The following is a 23,279-nucleotide window of genomic DNA, read 5'->3' as shown; positions in this document are numbered from 1 at the left end:
TAGAACAATTGCGGAAAATACAACACATATGTGTAACGTTGTTTACTAAAGGTTATGTACTCTAAGCCATACAGATTCCCAACGAAAGACCTCTACCACCTAAGTGACTTACTAACAATGAGGAAGCTGTATGTACTGAGTGTAACAACGAGACTACATAAAACATTACCATTTAACCCACAGCTGCTAAATCGTAGAAGAAAACATAATGTTGCCCCCATATCAACTACAAAATCTGTATTTGCTAAGAGACAATTTGGAGCGCAATCTGCATATGTGTACAATAAAATAAACAAAATACTAAATATATACAATTTACAACTATATAAAAGTAAAAAATATTAACCGAGTGGCTTAAAATACTTAACTACGAGGAGACAGAGGCTCTGATATATTAAATTAAGTTGATATTAACTTAAACTCTAAAGTACCTACTTATCAGTTTTAATATAATAAGTAAGAAAATATGACATTTTACATTTTACACTACCTATTGTGTAAGAAAAGTACGATACATAGTTCTATGCTTTACAGTACCTATATATAAGAAGTGCCGATTAGTACATCACCTAACCACCTGCACTCACACGATCTCATACACCTACACACACACATACACACTCACTCTCACACACCACACACCACACACACACACACACACACACACACACACACACACACACACACACACACACACACACACACACACACACACACACACACACACACACACACACACACACACACACACACACACACACACACACACACACACACACACACACACACACACACACACATATACACATTTAAACTAAAAATTACTTGTTGCTACGGAGGAGCGGGGCTTCCTGATACAGGTATAATATAATTAAAAGGAAGTCCCAACCTACTACCTTGTAATGTAACATTTTATTAATGAAATAAAATATTTTCATTTTTCCTTTTCATTTTTAATTTTCATATTAAAATAGTAAAAAATTAAAAGACGATATCTTATTAAGTGGGATTTGGGAACACTCACACTTTGTAACTTGTAGATGTCTTAGTTAAAAATGCTTCTATTTTTGCGGTTTTTAATCTGGGTTTGGCAGGAGCCAATGTATGACGGTGTCTATTAGCAGGGGCGACTTTTTTACTATATTCTTTATTATTTTCTCCTTGCACTTTTTTGGCCAATATTTCATCTTGCTTTAGAATTCCTAGATAATTCTTATGGGTTTCATCCTCTTCTTCCTGGATCTTCCTATAATAATACAAGGTATAAACATAAACTGGCCTCCTGACCTATAATCAATGGTTAAGAAAAGATGTGTCCCATGTCTTGACAGAGTAGGGCCACAGAAAAGATCGCGGCTCGCGTAACACTGAAAGTGAAAGGAAAGTAATAAAACAAAACCACTATTTTCATACCTTTTTGGTGAAACATCATTAAAATAATAAAACCAAAAAAAAATTGTACTTCTGTGTATAAAACGTTAATTTAGTAATTTTAAGTCTTAAATGCATGATTTTTTCTTTTTGCCTGAAATTTATATATGGTTTACATAACTGTTTACTGATTCTGTGAAAACATAAAAAAAAATTAAAACATCGATTTTCACTGCTAAACCAGTGCTAGAATTTACATTGGGTAAATCATAATTTATGTTAATTTGCATGCGGAATGCAATAAATAGAGAAGCATGGCGGGAAACAACGAAAAAGTCCGTACAACGACCTCAATGACCACGACTGCTCTGACAAGAGTATCCGACTGAGAAGAAGATGTAAATTTATACAATTATTGGTAAAAGATATATAAAAATTCTTACTACCATTAGAAATTTTACTATTTGTAATATACCTATAATAAAGATTTTAAATATAAATAATTGCAAACCCCAAAAAACCGCATAAATTATATACTAATCAGTTTTTGGAAAAAAAATCATTTTTGGTACAAGCTTTTATCGCTGACTGTAATTTTTTTCCACAGGCAACTAATACTGATCGAGACAATTCCAAAAACCCCAAACACAATTAGGTTGCGTTGTTTTATCACAGAGTTCCTATGACCACCTCCTGTCTTCATCATCAGATCAGCTCGATGGTACCATAACATTGCATTGTCACCCGATTTACATGCGTATGAAAATTTTCAGCTTCATCGGAAACCGGGAAGATGGTTAACTTAGTTACCTTAGATTCCATTACATAGTTAGTTAATTCCATCATGAAGTTCCAGTTCATACCTTCTGGCTCCATCATCAGATCAGTTTGACAGTACCATATTATTGTATTGTCATCAAAGATAAAGATAAAGATAAAAGACATTTATTCGTGACGATCACAACACAAGTACGAACATGTACAGACAACAACAGCAAGAAAAGAAAGAGATCATCAAGTGTGCATTACGAAATCAGAACTACATACAGCTGTCAATTATCATGACGATACGATCCTTGGAAGATGGTTAAATTAGTTACATACAGGTCGACCTAATAAAAGCTTGTTAAAAATCATCAACTTTTTCAAATTTTCCGCCATTTCATTTTAAAAGAAATGTATTTTTTTAAACTTAAATACTGCGCAAAGGGTATAGCCGTGTTTGTATAGCTATAGGGCATCGGCCCCAGAAGCCAAATTGATTGCCGTTTTGCCAATTTATTCGCTCAAATGTAAAATGCTATTTTACAAAATATTAGCCCTAAAATGCTGCATGTTTTTGAGAAAATAAAAAAAAAAGGAAATTTGATTTCATTTTTATTTATCTACACTACTGAACCGATTTTTTTGTAACTTATGCATATTATGTAAGTTATCTAGATGTATTATTTACAAAAAAATGGAGTTCCAAAAATTTCATTTAAAATTTCACTACTTATAAGGATATTTCCTTATAAGTAGTGTAATTTTCACTTTTAATTTTCAATATACTTTTACCGCTCTATCTTATTATATCCTCTTTGGTATTTATTAATACATCTCAATACAATAATCAATCTTTAACCTATAGTGGTAACATAAACAATTTATTTTGACGATGCTCTTAATTACGTTATTTTTATTAGATTCTTGTAGCTCGTAAACGGCCTCGTATCTACAGTCTACTATCTAGATGACGTGTTAGCCATATTAAGTCCAATAAATGTATGGTATACCATAAGTTTGTTTCATTTTGGCTATGTTGATCCAAGTAAATGTTTAAAAAAAATGTTATAGAATACTAGTTTATACATAAAATACCCAAAATTGGTGGTTGCATGCGGAATGCAATAAATATTACTTCGGAAATATAAAAATATATATATTGAAACATTAAAAGTGTAAAGGGTATAGCCGTGTTTGTATTGCAGAAGCCAAATTGATTACCGTTTTGCCAATTAATTAGCTCAGATGTAAGATGCTATTTCACAAAATATTAACCCTAAAATGCTGCAGGTTTTTGAGACAAAAAAAAAGAAATTTTTTTTACCTAAACTACTGAACCGATTTTTTTATAACTTATACACATAATGTAAGTAATGTATATGTGTTATTTAAAAAAAATGGACTTCCAAATATCCTTATCCAAATAGCTAGCAAGAACAAAAATATAAAAAAAAATAGTGCGCGTTGTACCTATACTAAAAATATCTATAAAGAACTGCGACGCAAAAGTTCCAAATTATTTTTGGAACTAGTCGAAAGGAATATCGATAAATCTATAACCGAATCGTAACTTTAGATGAAACGTGGTTTCGCCAATACGACCTAAAATCCGCAGTGTATAAAATAAGGCAAGAGGGCACCGACGAAATTTAAAGTAGAAAAGTCAGCTTTGAATGTTTTGGCGACCGTGTTTTGGTACAATGAAAGTACTTTATTCATTGATTATTGGCCAAACTAGTTCTGCCATATGTGTCCATAATGTGTCCTGCCCACCATGACCTACGGTGCCGAAACATAGACGCTCACTAAGGAGGCTGTGCATAAAATCCGAGTGGTATAAAGAGCCATGGAGCGCGCTATGCTCGGCATCAAACTTCAAGAACGAGTGAGGAATGTCCAGATCCGACGCCGAATCAAGGTGCAAGACATCGGATACGTCATTACCATACTTAAATGGAGCTGGGCGGGACATGTTGCCAGGCAGAGTGATGGCATGTGGGCCAAAATGTTAACGAAATGGTGGCCGCTTTCAGACGAAAAGAGTGCCTGGCATCCAATGGCTCGTTGGGTGGACGACATTCGGAAGATTGCGGGTCACTTTTAGATGAGATTGGCTCAGGACCGGGATAAGTGGCGTACTCAAAGAGAGACCTGCTCCAAGGACGTGACGCAGTCCTCTAGAAACGGCGCGGGAAACTTAGTCGTGTAGTGTTATTTTACAGGGCAACGCTCCAGTTCACACGTCACGTGTTGCTAGGCAGTCTTCAAAATACATTGGTTTCGGAATAATAAATCATATACCCTATCTAGTATTATATGATCTGTGACCCTATATCCAGACCTGTATTCGAGTAACTATATCCGTTTTTCAAATTTAAAAAAATAATTTCTTAGCCGACGTTTTACCAATGACAAAGATATCAAGGCAGCAGTGGAGAGCCATTTTGAAGTGAAAGAAAAATATTTTTTTTTTGGAAGTAGTAAAACATTATTTACTCGGTGTAAAGTGCACAACACAATGATTTCTATATAAGTATAAAATTGATAGATGTTGAGTTCTTTTGAGATCACATGTGTTACAACATTATGTGGTATGAGAATAAACTATTGACAATTAATCATAATAAGTTGGTGTAAATAAGGCACACAAACTTTATAAGAATGGTGGTTTCTTCAAGTTGTTTCTGCTCCTGCTGTAAGCGCTCTGCTTGCAGTCTCTTAAGTTCTGCCTCATACTCTGCTCTTATTTCACCAGGTGCACTAAGACATACAGTAGATCGTTCTAGAAAACAAAAATTGTACATGTTTTGAAATGTGCTTACTTAAGATAATTCCCATACAGAAATGTATAAACCAGCAACACAAACAAGATGTGTTTATGGTACACTACATACGAGGGTTGATCCGTATGCACCACCCCTAACCCTCTTACAATGACACTACATTCAAGATTTATATTTTATTTTTCTACATAGTTTCTCTCAACACTAATACACTTATTCCATCGGTGCTCCAGCATTTCAATAGCCTCCTGAAAAAAAAATGTCTGACCTCTGAAAACCACTCCTCCACAACAGATATTATCTCTTGATTGTCCAAAAAAAATTTTCTACGTAAAAATTCCTTTAATTTTGGGAATAGCCTGTAGTCACTGGGGGCCAAGTCAGGCGAATACGGTGGGTGCTCCACCAATTCGAAGCCTGCTTGGTGTATGGCAGTCTTAGCGACACAGGACGTATGGACGGGAGCATTGTCTTGGTGGAAGAGTACGCCACTTGACAACGTTTCTCTTTAATAGCCTTTCGCAAATTTTAGAATTAAGTTTGCATAATAGGCCCCTGTAATAGTCTCTCCCTTTTTCAAATAGTTCAGGGTTATTCCTTGAGCCTCCCAGAATACAGGCAGCATACCCTTTCCTGCAGACGATGCCACTTTAAATTTACGTGGTGGCGGAGAACCACTGTGTATCCACTGCTTACTTTGAATTTTAGTTTTGGGATCATAGTGATGTATCCAAGACTCGTCCATGGTTACGTATCTATAGAGAAAATTGTCTTTATTTGCTTGGTACATATCTAACAGACGCTGGCAAATCAATACTCTGTCTTTTCTGATCAATGGTCAACATTCGTGGCACCCATCTTGCACTGATCTTGTTCATACCCAATTCTTTAGTAAGTATCTGTCGCACTACATGATATGACAAGCCAGTCTCTTCAACAATTTGCCTGATACGTATTCGCCGGTCTTGTAACACCATATCGTGAACTTTATTAATGTTTTCGTCTGTAGTGACTGTTACAGGTGGTCCACCGCCATGTTGGTTTTCACAACTTGATCTTCCGCACTTAAACAATAAAGAACTTGAAACTTAAACTCTCGACACCAACGTTTCACTATGTCATAGGATACTGCACACTCCCCTACAGTTGCCACAATATCTTGATGGATTTGAGTTGGTGTAAAATATTTTTTTTGTAGATATTTTATTACCGCCCTCTGCTCAACAGGATCCATTTTCATACAAAAAAACACGACTCAACAATTACAGTAAGCTGTAGCTCAATAATAGTTCGACATTTCAAAATGTTTTTTTTTTTAATAACCTCTAAATGTCTATAAACCTACAGCAAAATGGTTTTAATAACCAAGTGACAGCTAAGAGGTCAGGGGTGGTGCATACGGATCAACCCTCGTAATTCCGAAAACTGTTATGCCGAATTTTATTATTCCGATTTTTAAATGCTCGACGTACCAAAATGCCGACTGTCGTAATTACGAATGATGAAAATCACGAAGATTTATATTTCCGAAAAGCCGAATTTTGTAAATTCCGAACCACACAATTCCGATTATAACAATTCCGACAGTGAATAACGCCGAATTTAACATTTTTCCGAATTTTTCAATTCCGATTTGACGTTATTCCTATTTTAAGTATCCCAATTTTTAAATTAGAATCACATATTTATGAGCCATTTGTCTGGATCGACATTTTTGCCTTCGACTGTACTACAAAATATATATTTGAATTTAAAAGAAAATGACGTGAAAAAAAATCCACATCATTTTGTCACACCCATTTTCTGTAAGCAGGTCCCTTCTGTGGGGGGTTGCAGTTCTAACCTAACCTAAACCTACATCTCTAAAAACAATTATTTTCAGTGGGGGTCTAATCTAACGCACTTTTCTGGCAACAGTTCGTTATATTTAGGGTCGTAGTTCCAACCTTACCTAACCCACTTTTCTGGCAACAGTTGGTTTTTTGGGGGTCGCAGTTCTAACCTAACCTAACTCACTTCTGGCGACAGTTCGTTTTTTTGGGGGTCGCAGTTCTAACCTAATGCACTTCTGGCAACAGTTCGTTTACTTGGGGGTCACAGTTCTAACCTTTTTTTACATGGGGATTGCTTTTACGCATGCCGCCGGGCCGGAGAGAAACCCGGACAGTTATGTGGGACTCAGGAGTCGTAGCACGGTACGCTTATCACCATGCCTGTCACGTTCTAACAAGTATGTGAGTGCGAAAGTGACGGACTTAGTGATAGGGGAAACCATGCTGCGCGGGCAGGGCTGTATAGAGGCCCCACTACCCACTAAACCCCATGGTGTCCTCTCGCCGCTATGGTTGCGGGGTTACGGGGAAGCTCGCGCAATGCGTCCGCGACCCCGCAGCGGCTATCCTGGCTAGGATCCATACCCTTTTATTTTTCTGGCCTGGGTAGTGGGTAGTGGAAGCGCTTCCGGGACACTAGGTCGCGCTTACTATCTCGGGAGCCAGCGTCATGGGCAGGGACGCCCCCCGTGTATCTCAGTTCTAACCTAACCTAACCCACTTTTCTGGCGGCAGTTCGTTTTCTTAAGGGTAGCAGTTCTAATCTAACCCACTTTTCTGGCAACAGTTCGTTTTCTTGGAGGTCGCAGTTCCAACCTAACGTAACCCACTTCTCTGGCAACAGTTCATTATCTTGAGGGTCGCAGTTCTGCCGAATTTTAGAATACCGAATTTAACGTGATGCGGCACGACAGGCACCCGTAATAATTACTAAAACGTGAGTCTTCATTTGAATATCACGAATTTCATTTTTCCGACCTTACAGAAGACCGAATTTCTGAATTCCGAATTTTTTCGGAAAAGTGTTAAATCGGAACTTTAAGCTTTCGGTCAAATGACAATCGGATTTTAAATTTTCGGAAAAAGCACATTCGTGATTTTCTTCCATCGTGTTTTTAAAAATCGTAATTTAGATATTTCGGACTTATAAAAAATCGGGATTATGAAAATCGTGCTTATAAAATTCGGAAAAAACATATTTCGAAATATTTGGGTGTTCCCGTTCATGGGCATATGTCACAAAAGCTGGAAAACCATACTGGTACTGGTTCAAATAGTATAAATTATACGAACATATCTACAGATATAAAAATGTCTATGTAGATGTTACTGGCGGACTGGTAATCAGTGGGCCCCTTAAGAAAATGAAAATTAGGGGTAAACCATAACTCCATCCACCATCAATCAATTATATTGGATCTTTTTTTATAATTCTTCTGCATTACTTGACATTGTTTCAAACTTAACTGTAACCTTTACTTAAATAATATTGGAAGTAAAAAAAATATCACGAGAACAGGCTTTTTTACTAATGGTTGGAGAGCCGGCAGTAAAGTTTCGAACCAACGTGATACCGCGATGAGATGCACAATGGTTTCCCATAAAAGTGATGCTAAGTCCGAATTTGATAGTCTGCCACGGCGGAACTGGCCGAAAGTACAAAAAAGATAGCCACTTCCGGTGCGAAAAAGGGGGGGTCATTTAACCCATCTGATACTGCAATAATAGCTATGGCATCAGTTAGAAATTTACTGGTAGATACAGAAAAGCGAAATCTGCCAGTATGATTCCTGCCGGAAGTACTTGGCATACGCTCTCAAAGGTGACCATCGGGACCCCTAAATTAACCCATCTGATACCAGCATGAAACCAATTCCAGTCGGTAGATATGAACCTTCTATTCAGGAATATATAAGTCTGCCAGGGCGTTTTCAGCCGAAACACCTTGACATACGAGATTTTGTGGCGCAACATCCGTGGTACCCGTATTTCGGAATTGTACATATTACGGACATTTCAAATACTGCAGGCTTATTTATTTATTACTCTATGCTTATATTTGTATATTATTACGTTATTAATAACATATATTTCAAATTTATTAATATACACAATATAATTTGGGCATTCATTTAATACCTGCTTACGGCTTTGTACTTCTTTGTTTGCCTTATAAAGGTGCTAACAAATTAGCTACCGATATCTTTACAGTTGATAGTACTCGGCTCCTGAAGTATATGTAAGTATGAAACATTATAGGTTTTATGATGTTATTTTGAGAAAATTGGAAAACAAATTTGCTTTGTAAAAAAACTGTTAATGAGATAATTAAATGAGACCTCATTGAACAGATTCTAAAACCTCTTTTAAATATAAAACGTAACTGACCACTTCACGTTGATAAATCAAATGAGACGTTGACAATGACATTTAAGACAAACAAGCAGTTAAATACATGATGATTATTTTTTAGATATAATTATAGTTTATTTATTTTGTTCGGTAAATAAAATAAAAATTATGAGAAAATTTCTTAATTTCTGTTAAAAGTTAATTGTTCTAGTGTAAAGTACCATCTCGTAAAATTTCTGTATCTAATTTGTTAGCACCTTATATATAAATAATAAAATAATTTCAAATTACAATATCCTTATTATACCAATTATAATATTACTTATCCTTCAAATTACAACGTGGTAACGCGGCAAGTGTGATGGGCACCTTTGCACCCGGTACAGCTCGCGGAGGTCTTTTTGAATAAAATATTTTAGTTAGTTTTGTAGTTTATTGTTTAATTTAGATAAGTTTAAGTTATTTTTTATGATTGTATATATACCATTAACTATACGTTTTTAAAATAAATTATTATTTCATATCCTTTATTTACCAAAATGAACAAAATTATTATTATTACATACTTATTGTAAACGGGTGTGAAAAGACAGGATTTTCAACGTCAAGGACGATTTTTACCAATAATCCAAATATGAGCATTTTACATCATTTTTAGGGTTCCGTACCCAAATCCGTTCCGTCTGTCACCAGGCTGTATCTCATGAACCGTGATAGCTAGACAGTTGAAATTTTCACAAATGATGTATTTCTGTTGTTATTTATAAATATTGGGAGTATTATGGGTACTAGGCGAGGATATACATACATACTTATATAGATAAATATATACTTAAATACATATATAACAACCATGACTCAGGAATAAATATATGTTTTCATCACACAAATATATGCCCTTATCGGAATTCGAACCCAAGACCATCGGCTTTGCAGGCAGTAAGTAGGCCAGACCGGTCGTCAATAGATTAGTTATCTCAATTTGTAGTGTTATAAAACAACATCCTGAATGTTAAACTACGTCATTTTTGCGTCAACGTCAAGAAATGTAGGGGAGAGGTGGGAATGACGGTATACTTAATGTTTCAAGTCCATTAAAACTAACAATGCTATTCTTTTTAAGTTTTTGTTATTTTTATTATTATCTTTGGTAATCAGTCTTTCATAATCAACACTTACTAGGAACTCTCTAGTTAGATAATTAAATTAAAAATACATTAAAATGGCCAAAAGTGCCTACTCTCCATCTTGCCCCCCAGGTATGGTAAGATGGGGGAACCCCTACCGGACAAGATAAGAATGATTCATAGTAATATTATATTTAGGGCCTAAACAAAACATCAATTTTTGGATATTGGGTCCATCGTCTAATACCTTCTCACGAACTGTTTTACTTTTATTTCTTAAGTCGTCTGAGAGACAGAAAATGTGTTTACAGCTAACATGTACCCCATCTTCCCTTTATAACAGCATCCACCGCTTTTTTCTTGGCCTCTAACCACTCTCCTCTATTTGACTTTCTTTTATACTTTTTCACCGTTCTACAAGAGAAGAATAAATAAATTCAAATCCGCAATTCTTCATCAGTTTATCACTTTAAAACTACGGCCGTCAACCCTATCTTGCCCCATGTGCCTAATGAAATTCGAAAGTAAAAAAAAACCGTACTTGAAACCAAACAAGTCCTTAGCTGTTGGCGTGATTGCTGGGCCATAGGAATAAATTAACAGTATATATGTGCTGGTGATAATAAGGAAACAAACGCAAACCAAATAAAACACAAAAACCGGCCAAGTGCGAGTCGCGTTCCGTACCATAATACCATTACGCAAAAAGTCATGTTTGTTGTATGGGAACCCCACTTAAATATTTATTTTATTATGTTTTTAGAATCATTTATGCATCAATTGTGCATTACAGGTAATGAATACAGGTGTTATAAACAATTAGTTATAGTTTGTTGTTATAGCGGCAACAGAAATACATCATCTGTGAAAATGTCATCTGTCTAGCTATCACGGTTGATGAGATACAGGCTGGTGACAGACGGACAGACAGACAGCGGAGTCTTAGTTATAGGGTCCCGTTTTTACCCTTTGGGTACGGAACCCTAGAAATAACAAGGAATATGGCAAAAACAGTTTTGTTGCAAATAAATAATTAACGACACCATTTGTCTAGCCGGTCACTGTGCGAGCTGATTGCCATGATGGCGACGCATCGTCATGCACTAACGGGATTCTGATGGTTGGTCAGTCGTGTCGCCAAATAAAGCCGCTACCCCGTCTTACTCGTCTTGCCCCTCTCTCCCCTACATAAGATAGTGATTAGACAAATAGGTGAAAAAACGCCTCAAGCGTAAAAGAAACCACCAAAAATAATTTTATGTCGCATTTCAAGCCTGATTTAGTTATGAATACTAATACCCCCTTATTCGTAAAACTTTACGAGCCTTAATTAGTTAAATTATGTTTTATCCTTTTCTTACAAATACATAAGTCAAAATGACAGACAAAGACAAACGATTCATATAGCTAATTCAATGACTATCAATCATATTAATCACATTATTTAATTTATTTTAACTTAATTTATTATAAATATATGTTATTAATAACGAGTTATATCTATCTTTGTTAATAACGTAATAATATACAAATATAAGCATAGAGTAATAAATTAATAAGCCTGCAGTATTTGAAATGTCCGTAATATGTACAATTCCGAAATACGGGTACCACGGATGTTGCGCCACAAAATCTCGTATGTCAAGGTGTTTCGGCTGAAAACGCCCTGGCAGACGTATATATTCCTGAATAGAAGGTTCATATCTACCGACTGGAATTGGTTTCAAGCTGGTATCAGATGGGTTAAGTTAGGGGTCCCGATGGTCACCTTTGAGAGCGTATGCCAAGCACTTCCGGCAGGAATCATACTGGCAGATTTCGCTTTTCTGTATCTACCAGTAAATTTCTAACTGATGCCATAGCTATTATTGCAGTATCAGATGGGTTAAATGACCCCCCCTTTTTCGCACCGGAAGTGGCTATCTTTTTTGTACTTTCGGCCAGTTCCGCCGTAGCAGACTATCAAATTCGGACTTAGCATCACTTTTATGGGAAACCATTGTGCATCTCATCACGGTATCACGTTGGTTCGAAACTTTACTGCCGGCTCTTCTACCATAACTAGCGGAAAATATTATAAAAAAACCCTATGAAAGAAATACATTGTGTACTATAATTGTAATCTAATAAGAAGGAGGCTGGCTCAATTGGACTCGGCTGGAAAGAGCTGGAAGTAGCTACATAGGATCGTGACAAGTGGAAAATTCGTCTGCGACTTCTGCGAGCCCTATGTCCCTAATGAGGGATAACAGGATTACATCATCATCATCACTATAATTGTAATTTTGTATCTTGCCTATTATTTCCAAATTTAAAATTAATTACACAATTGTATTTTTTTCGCAAGGCTTTACGTTTTTGTCTGGGGGCACGGTAGTGCCCCGCCACGTCGAGCAAAACGGCCGTACCATCCTTTTCTCGAAGCCATTCAGGCCATTTTCGACGTCCTGTAATTTTGTGCTGGCTAAAGCTAGAACTCTGAATTTTCAGGGACATATAGGGCATGATATTATTATTATTATTATAGCCTTCTCTTCCATATTCTTTCTTTTTATTTAGTTTATGCATTTATGAACAAGTTATTTTATTTGTCTTTAAGGATCCCTCTCTGGGTGAAGGCCTCCTCCAGTTATTTCCACTTTCTCTATTTTCTCCTGTCTCCATCCAGTGTTTTCCGGCTATTTGGGTAATGAATTCAGACCAGCGCTTCTTCGGCCTGCCTGTGGGGCGTGGTATGGGCATGATATGGCTTACATACATAAATTCCCAAGAACTTGTAGTTAAAAAAAATTAAAGATATCTAATATTGATGAAAAAAACACCAACATTCCCCAAGCCGACTGGTCATCGTGGGGAATTAGACTACCACCCTCCAATAAGTAACAAATCATCAAAGAATATACTCAAACCTCCAAACCTATATATCTGCACGTATAATGTAAGAACACTCTCTTCAGAGGAAAGGATGGTCGAGTTGAGGCATGCACTGCAAAATGTGAAATATGATATTATGGGCCTAGCGGAAGTAAGAAGAGAGGGATACCAGATTGAAGAAGATAACGACAACATATTTCGTTATTTTGGGGAAAAGAAAGGCCACCTTGGAGTTGGCTTCCTAATAAAAAAGATACGGAAACAAAATATTCATAGTTTCATAGGTATCTCCGAGAGAGTCGCCATATTAAACTTGAAATTCGAAAATTCAGACCTGTCTCTTATACAAGTGCACGCGCCTATTAGTGATGCTAGCGACGAAGAGATAGAGATTTTTACCACACGCTCAACCACGCCCAGGAATTAGCCAGCGAAAGAAAAATATTCATAGGATACTTTAACGCAAAAATAGGTATAAGAAAGCCAGAAGAGTCTTTAATAGCAGGCAAATTCGGGATGGGCACCAGAAATGCCAGAGGCCAACGACTGATACAATTTGCGCTACAGAACAAATTATACATAATATTCATTTTTCAAAAAGAACACTAAACGTCGATGGTCTTGGATGTCCCCAAACAAGAAATCTGCAAATGAAATAGACTTTATACTTTCGGACGAAATTTGGCGCTTCAAGAACATTGAAATGTTGAATTTAGAATATCCGTCGGACCATCGTATCGTCAGAGGAACTTGGGAAATGAATATTAACCCCAAATTTGACTGATATGTCAACCAAACCTTAGTTCCACTAGGTACTGCCAGGGTTCAGCATCAGCTCTATCATGGGTACTGCTCTCCGAAGTGCTCGTCAAGACAATTCAAATGACCAAAACCGCGTATGTCTATGTTTCACCATGGTTGCACCAAACCTGAATTCCACTAGGTAGTAGGTACTGCTACTACTGCCAGGGTTCAGTCAGGGTCATTTTACTGTCTCATTTTAAAATATCACGAATTTAATTTTATTAAACGTTAATGCAATTGAGAGTAATTCTAATTAATTTTTTGAAACTTTAATGGCCATTAAAGTTAATAGCCAATAACTTCAATGGCCATTAACGTCTCAAAAATTTAATTCGAATTAACTTTAATGCAATTGGTTAATGGCGGAACTAATGGTTAATGCAATTGATCAATGGTTAATTAAAATTAACAATTACCGCCAACACTGCAAAATACATATAAATACATTATAAAAACCTAACCTAGGGTGCCGCCAGCAGTGGGGCAGGGCCCAAGCTGCCGGTGGTCAGGGCCGCAGAGAGAGGAACCGGCGGACTATCCGCGCCGTGTCCAAGATCACCGCCTCTGCATCTGACCCTTGATCCAACCACCTAGCGAGTCTCTCAAGGTGTTGGTCTAGACTCTTCGCTATGAGACCGTTCGCTGAAACGACTATCGGGACAATGATCGTCGAATCAACATCCCACATGGCGGTTATCTCGTGAGCCAAGTCTAGGTACTTACTGGACTTGTCCTTCTCGGCTTTCACGAGATTCTTATCATGGGGGATGGTGATGTCGACGAGCACGGCCCGGCGCTGCGATCGATCTACTATCACAATGTCAGGCTTATTGGCTACAATAGTCCTGTCAGTGATGATAGATCGATCCCAATAGAGCGTGGCACGACCATTCTCAAGAACAGGTAAATACTTGTAGTACGGTACTTCGCGGTCCACAAGGCCATATAGAAGAGCAAGCCGCTGGTGAATAATCCTGGCTACGAGATTATGTCTGTGCAAGTACTCGCCGTTAGCAAGATTAGAACAACCGGAAATGATATGCCTGAGTGACTCTCCGGGACGGCAGCATGCCCGACAAATGTTGACTGTACCGTCCCTCAGGATATATTTCCGATAGTTGTTCATCATCATAACTTCGTCCGCAATTGCACAGGCAAAACCCTCGGTTTCTCCGAAGAGGTCCCCGAATTGTAAGTCGTAACCAGTTCACCGACGCGAGCAGGTCTACATCGGGTCCCGTGAGGGCCTTGTAGAACCGCCCGTGTAGCTGCTTATCCTTCCATACCGCCTTGCGGTCCGCAGTACTTTGTACCACAGGTTTGTGCTAGTTCTCGTTTGCCAAGGAGAGCGGTGTGAGTTTCCTGTCTACTGCCACCACGTCACAATGTATCCCACACTCGTTGTTAAGGAAATAATTCCTGAGATTGCACACCTCGCGGTTGTGGAGATCTTTGGCGTTTAGGAAGCCTCGGCCTCCACACTTCCGTGGGATGCACAATCTCATAACTGACGAGCGTGGGTGTAACATACGGTGTGTGGTGAGCAGTAGACGGACCCTCCGATCCAGGGCATCCAGCTCGATCTGAATGGCTCTGAATAGAATAGCTCTATCTGAATGGCTAGATCTGAATGAATTATCTGAGTCCACCTTAGTATGCTAAAGGAGTATATGAGTAGGGGCATTACCCAGGCGTTGAAGGCGCGCACTTTGTTGCCTCCTGACAAAAGACTGTTAAGGACTTTGAGCCGACTGAAAAAGCGCTCCTTCACCGTCCGTCTAATACCCTCATCCTCAATACCCAAAGACTGTGACATACCAAGGTATTTATAGGTTTCTGATTCAGAGATAGATCTGAAAGACAAAAGGTCTCAGAAAGTTGTAAATTTGTTGAACTTACAACCTTCCCCCGCTGTACATGCATAACCGCACACTTATCGACACCAAACTCCATTCTGATGGCGGTACTGAAAACTTCTGTGGTTTTCAGTAGCACCATCAAGTCTTGGTTATTTGGCGCAAATATTTTGAGGTCATCCATGTATAGTCCTCCTCATCGGTTTCGATGACGGCGACCTCAGCAATTATGGATTACGCCTATTATGGGCTCGAATGTGGCTGGCCAGGCCGGACTTGGTCTTAAGAGCGACCACTCTCTCCTGGCCGCCTACGTGCAGGGTACCAACTAAGATCTCGGTACATCGATACCTTAACCCCACCGCCGACACCCCATCGCCGTAGGACTTTATAAGAGCTCGAATCCAAATAGAATAGCTAGGTCATCTGCGCGTGAACTTATTTAAAGTGAACAAGCGGTTGCGCAGGCGCAAGTCCACTTCACTCGTCCCTTCCTCTGTGACCCAATGGACCGGCAAACCAGTACGATCGGCAGAGGTCGGGATGCAGCGAAAAGGCCGCAAACCACTATATGGATTCTGGCGAGCGCCCTTTAGGTTTTTCGCTTTACCTTGCTGCATCGATACATATCAGTTTGTCCCATATCGATACAGACTTTTAATAACAGGAATCAACCGTTAACTACACTACCGGTGGTCGTAGATGTAGTCCCCTTCTTCAGGTTTAGCCCATTTATTAACATGGTTTCCCGGAGTGTGGCCGCTGTAACTACAGCTTCTTGGAGCCACTGAAGAAGAGATTGTGGAGGTTAGTTATCTGGAACACTCCACTACACTCCAAATCTCATCATCCACTTCTCATCCATCTAGAGAAGGTGAGAAATTACTTCACCCGCTCTCCGTAGCCGGCAACCTAACCCCAAATCCTTCAGCAGGGTGCTGAGGGGATTCAGAGCTAGGCAGAACCACAGGGGACTCAGACTGTCACCCTGAAATATTCCTCGCTCGATCCTTATAAAGTCCTGCGGGCCAGGGCGGGCTGGTTGACGAAGGACTGTGATCCACTGCCTCATACATGCGCTTAGGAAGGATATTAAAGCTGCATCAAGTTTATACAGCTCCAATACCCTTCTCAGCCATGAGTGAGGCACCGAATCATAGGCCTTCTTATAGTCAATCCAGGCGACCGAGAGGGCCCCCCCGTTCCGCCGAACTTGTTGGCATATGGTCATGTCTATGAGGAGGAGCTCTTTAGTATCACGGGACCCAACCCTACGAGGGTTGTTTGATAAGTACCCGTTTATGAAAAAAAAGTCAGTCGTTTTTGTAAATATGCATTTATTTTTCTACGTAGTCACCTTTTAGGTCTTTACATTCGTTCCACCTATATTCAAGCTTCAATAAACCATCCAAAAAATATGATTTCGGAAAGTCATTAAAATAGGCCTCTGTGGCGGCAATGACTTCTTCATTTGATCGAAATCTCTTACCACCGAGCCATTTTTTCAGGTTGGGAAACGAAAAGAAATCGCATGGGGCCAAATCTGGAGAATACGGGGGGTGAGGCAATAGTTCGTAGCGTAATTGTGCAATTTTGGCCATCACGACTCTGGATGAATGAGCTGGGGCGTTATCGTGATGAAACAGTACTTTTTTCTTCTTTAAATGGGGTCGTTTTTCCTTTAACACAGCGTCAAATTCATCCAATAAATTGGCCTGCCATGCCCTGGCGGTACTGCCCTGTTATCGTTCTCCCCTTTTCTAAGTAGTCGATATGTATAATACCCTGCGAATCCCAGAAAACGGTGGCCATGACCTTTCCAGCCGACGGGACGGTTTTTGCCTTCTTTGGGGCAGGTTCACCCGGTAAAATCCACTGCTTTGACTGCTCCTTCATTTCCGGGGTATAGTGGTGAACCCACGTTTCGTCTACGGTCACAAAACGTCGCAGAAACTCCTTCGGGTTACGTTAGAACACTGCTAAACACTGCTCCGAAGTAGTCACTCTGTTCCGTTTTTGCTCCTCCGTGAGTAAACGCGGCACCCACCTTGCCGATACTTTCTTCATGCCCAATTTTTCTTCTAATATGTTTTGTACTCGCTCGATTGAAACGTTTACAGTATCAACGATTTCTTGAAGTTTAATTCGGCGGTCGGCTAATACGATATTATTATTTTTTACCATATCGTCTGTAGTCACCTCAATTGGGCGGCCTGGGCGATCCTCGTCAAAGACGGTTGTTCTCTCCCGCTTAAACTCATTGTACCAATATCTAACGGTTGTCATAGAAGGAGCACATTCATGGTAAACCGCCTTCATTCTTACTTTTATCTCATCACAGGTTTTTCCTTCCAAAAACAGAAACCTAATTACAGACCGATACTGTTCTTTCTCCATTTTAACAATTTCACGTTCACGCTTCCACTATATCGCTGTCAAATGAAAAAAAAAAACAAAAGAATGCTGTTTTTTTTTCAATTTTCCCGCCTGAAGAATGGCTTAAAACGGTGGTATACATATTTTCGGCCAGTGATATTAGTACATTTAGAAAACGGCTACTTATCAAACAGCCCTCGTACATCCATTTTGAGCGGAGGCCAAAATGTTGTTAGCGACAATGTGCGCGTTGATTTTTGCTCTCAAAATGGATGTAAAAGTGTAGGCAAGCACGTGATGGGTCTGTAGTTCTTCGCTTCCGTGGTACTACCGGACTTGTGGAGCAGGAAGGTTACACCAGTTGTTAGGGAAGGTAGGAGAGAAGAGAACCGAGCTTTAGGGCTTGTTGGAACTGCGTTGCCAACCGTGCGTGCGAGCATCGGAACCATTTTAGCCAGAAGTTGTGCAATCCGTCCGGTCCAGGACTTATCCAGTTCTGGGCCGTACGGATGGCACAACTTACGTCGTCGGGGCTGATGGTGATAGCCCCCATAGGTTCGATGTTCTCGCACTCACGTTCGACAACGTCTATCCAACCGCCCTCCGTGTGTTCAACAGGCACTGACCAGATGCTACGCCAGATATCAGTCATGTCAGTAGCATCCGGCAGCCGCACGTTAGACACACGAGGGTCGGCTTCCTCCCACCTTCGGTATACCTTCCTTTGGTCACTTTGAAAAAGACAATTCTGCTGGAATCGATCCACACGCTTTCTGTAGCGACGAATACAGTTTGCCCATGCAGACTTTCTGCTTTAGAAAGTCGATGCGCTCTGTGGCATTGGCCATGTAGTCGCGGGGCCTGACATCCGTCCTCGCGAACGCCTGGTTCACAAAGCGCATTACTCGGGGGCGGTTGTTGCCCCCCCTAAAGCAGATCAGCTTTGCAATGAGAGTCCTAAACGAGCTGATACGTCGCGATCCGCGCTAACCATGCAGGGACACCTCCGGCGGTCCTAGGTGCACGTTCAGCGTCCGGGAACTTGACTCGAGCAACACGGCACGCCGCGATGGCTCCGCAGTACATGATCGAGTGTGTATCATCTAAATCTTTACTAGTCCATAAAAGTGGCTCTAGTAAAGCGTTTAGGCCTCCCACTAGCGCTAGATTGCGTCTATTTATAGGCAGACGTGGTAATCGTGGCCTAGAGGTTGTGGCGCGATACAAGTTATTATAATATTAAGAAAATAAAATAAAATAGCCTTTATTTGCTGAACAAGGAATAGTTGCACATTATCTCTCTATTATCTCCCATCTTTTGAATTCCCTGCCTGCTTGCCCTTCGGCAAAGTCTTCCTCCAACTTCTCCACTCTCTCCGGTCCGCTGCCACTCTGCTCCAGGTACGGCCAGCTACCTGCGCGATGTCGTCGCCCCATCTCATTATAGGTTTCTTCGCCCTTCTTTTACCATCTCTTGGGTACCATTGGGTGACTCGCTTGCTCCATTTGTCTGTGCCTCGGACGATATGGCCAGCCCACTTCCATTTGAGTCTTTTAATTTTTGTGGCAATGTCTTGGACTTTCGTCCTATTTCTAATTAGGGTGTTTCGTAGCCGGTCAGTCTTACGTACTCCTAACATGCTCCTTTCCATGGCGCGCTGGCAGCATGCTAGATGGGATGTAGTAGCTTTTGCCTGGGCCCAGGTTTGGCTACCATACATTAGGACAGGAAGAACACATGTGTTGAATAGTTTACCCTTTGTCTTAGAGTGGAGTTGTTTATCTTTGAAGACTTCTTTCAGGGACCAGTACCTTTTCCACCCATTCACTATTCTTCTCTCTATTTCTTTCTCTATTGTTTCATCAGGTGATATAATCTGACCGAGGTAAATGTATTCGTCCACATATTCAACTGTCATTTCTCCTATTTTAATGATGTTCTTCTTGCCATTTGTCATCGCCTTTGTCATTTCCAAATTCATTGTTAGTCCTACTTCTTTGCTGTTAATTTCAATGTTGTTTATCATTTTGTTTAGGTTGTCTGAGTTTTTAGCAAGTAGAACAATGTCATCCGCAAACCTTAGATGTGTTAGTCGGCGGCCATCTATGTTAAGACCGAGCTGATCCCAGTTCAGGTTTCTGAATACCAACTCCAAGACAGCAGAGAATAGTTTTGGGGATAATGGATCCCCTTGTCTTACTCCTTTTTCTATTCTGAAAGTCTCCCCATATCTTTCCAATTGTATGCGTGATGTGCTATGTTGGTATATTTTGCTGATTACTCTGATGTATTTGTGATCAATACCTTGCCTCTTCAGTGCCATCCAAATTTTTTCGTGTATGAGGGAGTCAAAAGCCTTGCTGTATTCAATAAACGCGATGTAGTATGTAAGGTTGTATTCCTTGTACTTTTTAGTATCTGCCTCAGAACATGAATATGATCCAGTACTGAATATCCCTTTCTGAAACCAGCCTGTTCTACTGGTTGTTCTTCATCCAGTGTTATTTCTAGTCGCCTTAGTAAAATTTTCGCGATGATCTTGTATAAGTTGGACATCAGGCTTATGGGCCTGTAATGGCCTATATCATGCTGGTATATAATATTATTTTATGTTATTATTATAACATTGATGCGGTTTTAACAATCCCTGGCACTGACTAAAATAACCGACTTGGTTTCACATTACATCTCAAAACTTTTTAGTAGTAGAAGTATTGCGTTGCAAACATGCACCTTTTTACATGTAATGTTTTTGATGGGAAAATAATTTCCGCAAGTTAGTAAAAAAGCCCGTTTTCATATATATATATATTTTTACTTCTAATATTTTTTTTAGGTATTACAGTTAATTTTGAAACAATGCCAAGTAATGCAGAAGAATTATAAAGAAAGATCCAATATAATTGATCAAAAGTTTTAGTTTTCCCCTAATTTTCATTTTCTAATTGGAAATAATAGGCAAGATACCAAATTACAATTATAGTACACAATTGTTATTTTTTCGTATTTTTTTAAAGTGGAGTAAGAGTGAAAATCAAGTTAACCTTTCGTATGCATAGGAGCAGATCTGCTCCATACATATTCAACCAAAGATAGATATAACTCCGTAATAGATGGATACAGTCTAAGGAAAAAACGTGCCTCGAAAATCAAGAAAATTTGATTCTCGATCAGATGGCGCCACTACCTTTGGCCTACTCTCGTATAGATGGCGCTGACGGTTTCGCTTGTTATTTAACAATTTTAACGCTTATCAGTGAAAGAACATGGATCAAAATATTATAAAAATAATCAATGCAAATATTGCAAATAAAAAAAATAATTTATCCATATATAAATAGATTTTTTGATATTTTTATTTTTAGTTTTAATCGTGTGTCGATAGATGACAGCAACGATAGATATAATAACTCCGTAATAGATGGATACAGTCTAAGGAAAAAACGTGCCTCGAGAATCACGAAAATTTGATTCTAGATCAGATGGCGCCACTAGTTTTGGCCTACTCTCGTATAGAGGGTGTTGACTGTTTCGTTTGTTATTTATAATTTTAATGCATACCAGTGAAAGAACATGGGTCAAAATCATATAAAAATAATTAATGCAAATAAAAAAATCATTTATCCATATTTAAATACATTTTAACATATTTTTATAAATCTTCATTTTTAGTTTTAAAGTATGTCGATAATGGCAGTGAATTTACAGTGGTTACAAAATTTACTATGACAGTACCGCTCTATCTTATTATATCCTCATTGATGACAGTGAATTTACTGTGGCTACAAAATTTACTATGACAGTACCGCTCTATTCTATTATATCCTCTTTGATTCAACTTAGCTTCATTTTTTTGACATGCGCATACGAAAGGTTAAAAGCGATAAAATAGCTTGTAGTGTAGACAGTCTTCCCCACTCCCCACATTAACCTTACAAACAATTATTATAACTGCAGCATCACAAATTTAATGTGATAACAACAAATATAAAACAAATTGAAACGAGCTGGACAGTAAACACCATATCTAAATATAAATTTTAGCTAAATGTCGAGATAGAACTGAATTCTAAAATATTTCTTGTGCTGTAAATAAAATATGGAACTAGGCAAGTACTAAGCAACATCAAGCTATTAAATACAGAACAGAACGTGAAACCCTGCTTGCAGTAGATAACAGTACGCCGCAACCTACCGACTATGAGATAAGTGGCGTTCATTAGCATTTGATAGAATTTATTGATGTTGAAAACGAAATCACCACAATTTTATTTTATAAATAATCAAAGATTGTGCTTACCTTGACTTAAGTTTAAATCTTCACCTTGCAATTTAATATTCACTTCATTCGCAAATTTGGTTTTAATTACGTCCCAAAGTTTAATATTAATTATTTTATTTTGTTTTGTTGTGGTTCTTAGCCATGAACCTATTCGCAACCGACATAGGGGACAACACAATGCATTGTTTTCTATGCTACTTTTAAAGCAGCTCTGGCAAAAGTTATGAAAGCACGGTAATGTCACAGGTTCCAAGAGAATCGACTGACAAATAGAGCAAATAACATCTCTCAGTTGAATTTTATCATATTCCAATAAATTATTCTGAGTTTTGACGAGACTATTCTTTAACTTGGCCGCCATTTTTTCCTAACAATCCCAACTACTTTTTTTTAATCAATCAGACAGCGAGAATGTCATACCATAGACTAATTTTTTTTAATATTCGTCCTTCTGGACAGGCTAAGACCATAGGCCATACTGCCTCACCATAGACTAATAATTATGTCTCTTCTTTTTTTTAATATTGGCTTCATGTAAATTGGCAGAAACAAAATTATAGTTGGTCAAGCAAATCTTGTCAGTAGAAAAAGGCGGGAAATTCAAATTTTAAATGCGACGATATCCCTTCGCGCCTACATTTATTTGCCGCCTCTTTGAGTTCATCCATTAATTACGTCACACGAATTTCGAGGCACACTTTTGGCAAACTCCCCCCCCCCCCCCCCCTGGTATGCTAGCTTTACTTCTTCAAGGCCTTACCCCAGAGTTTCTACCGATGAGGTTGGCCATAGAGAACAGCAACATTAGTTTAACCCTTAAATGCATAATGATGTATATATGCATCGTATATTTGAT

The 23,279-nt window shown here is 38.9% G+C and overlaps 1 protein-coding gene across 1 annotated transcript in view; it reads right to left on the bottom strand.

Annotated features, from left to right (window-relative positions):
* The window catches only part of LOC134754848 (uncharacterized), a 48,779-nt gene extending 25,994 nt beyond the window's left edge, over nucleotides 1-22,785 (bottom strand). Inside the window, exons 1-3 of the mRNA XM_063691293.1 lie at nucleotides 22,442-22,785; nucleotides 4,789-4,918; nucleotides 1,025-1,246 (exon numbers count right to left, since the gene is read on the bottom strand). Of these exons, the coding sequence (XP_063547363.1) occupies nucleotides 1,025-1,246; nucleotides 4,789-4,918; nucleotides 22,442-22,784 (695 nt within the window). The 5' untranslated portion in view covers nucleotide 22,785. The remainder of the gene's footprint in view (nucleotides 1-1,024; nucleotides 1,247-4,788; nucleotides 4,919-22,441) is intronic.
* Between the last annotated feature and the right edge of the window lie 494 nt (nucleotides 22,786-23,279).

This window comes from Cydia strobilella, chromosome Z (assembly GCF_947568885.1).
Source record: "Cydia strobilella chromosome Z, ilCydStro3.1, whole genome shotgun sequence".
NCBI classification, from domain to species: domain Eukaryota; kingdom Metazoa; phylum Arthropoda; class Insecta; order Lepidoptera; family Tortricidae; genus Cydia; species Cydia strobilella.
Note: the sequence above shows the minus strand (reverse complement) of the source record. Positions and strands in the feature narration are given on the sequence as shown.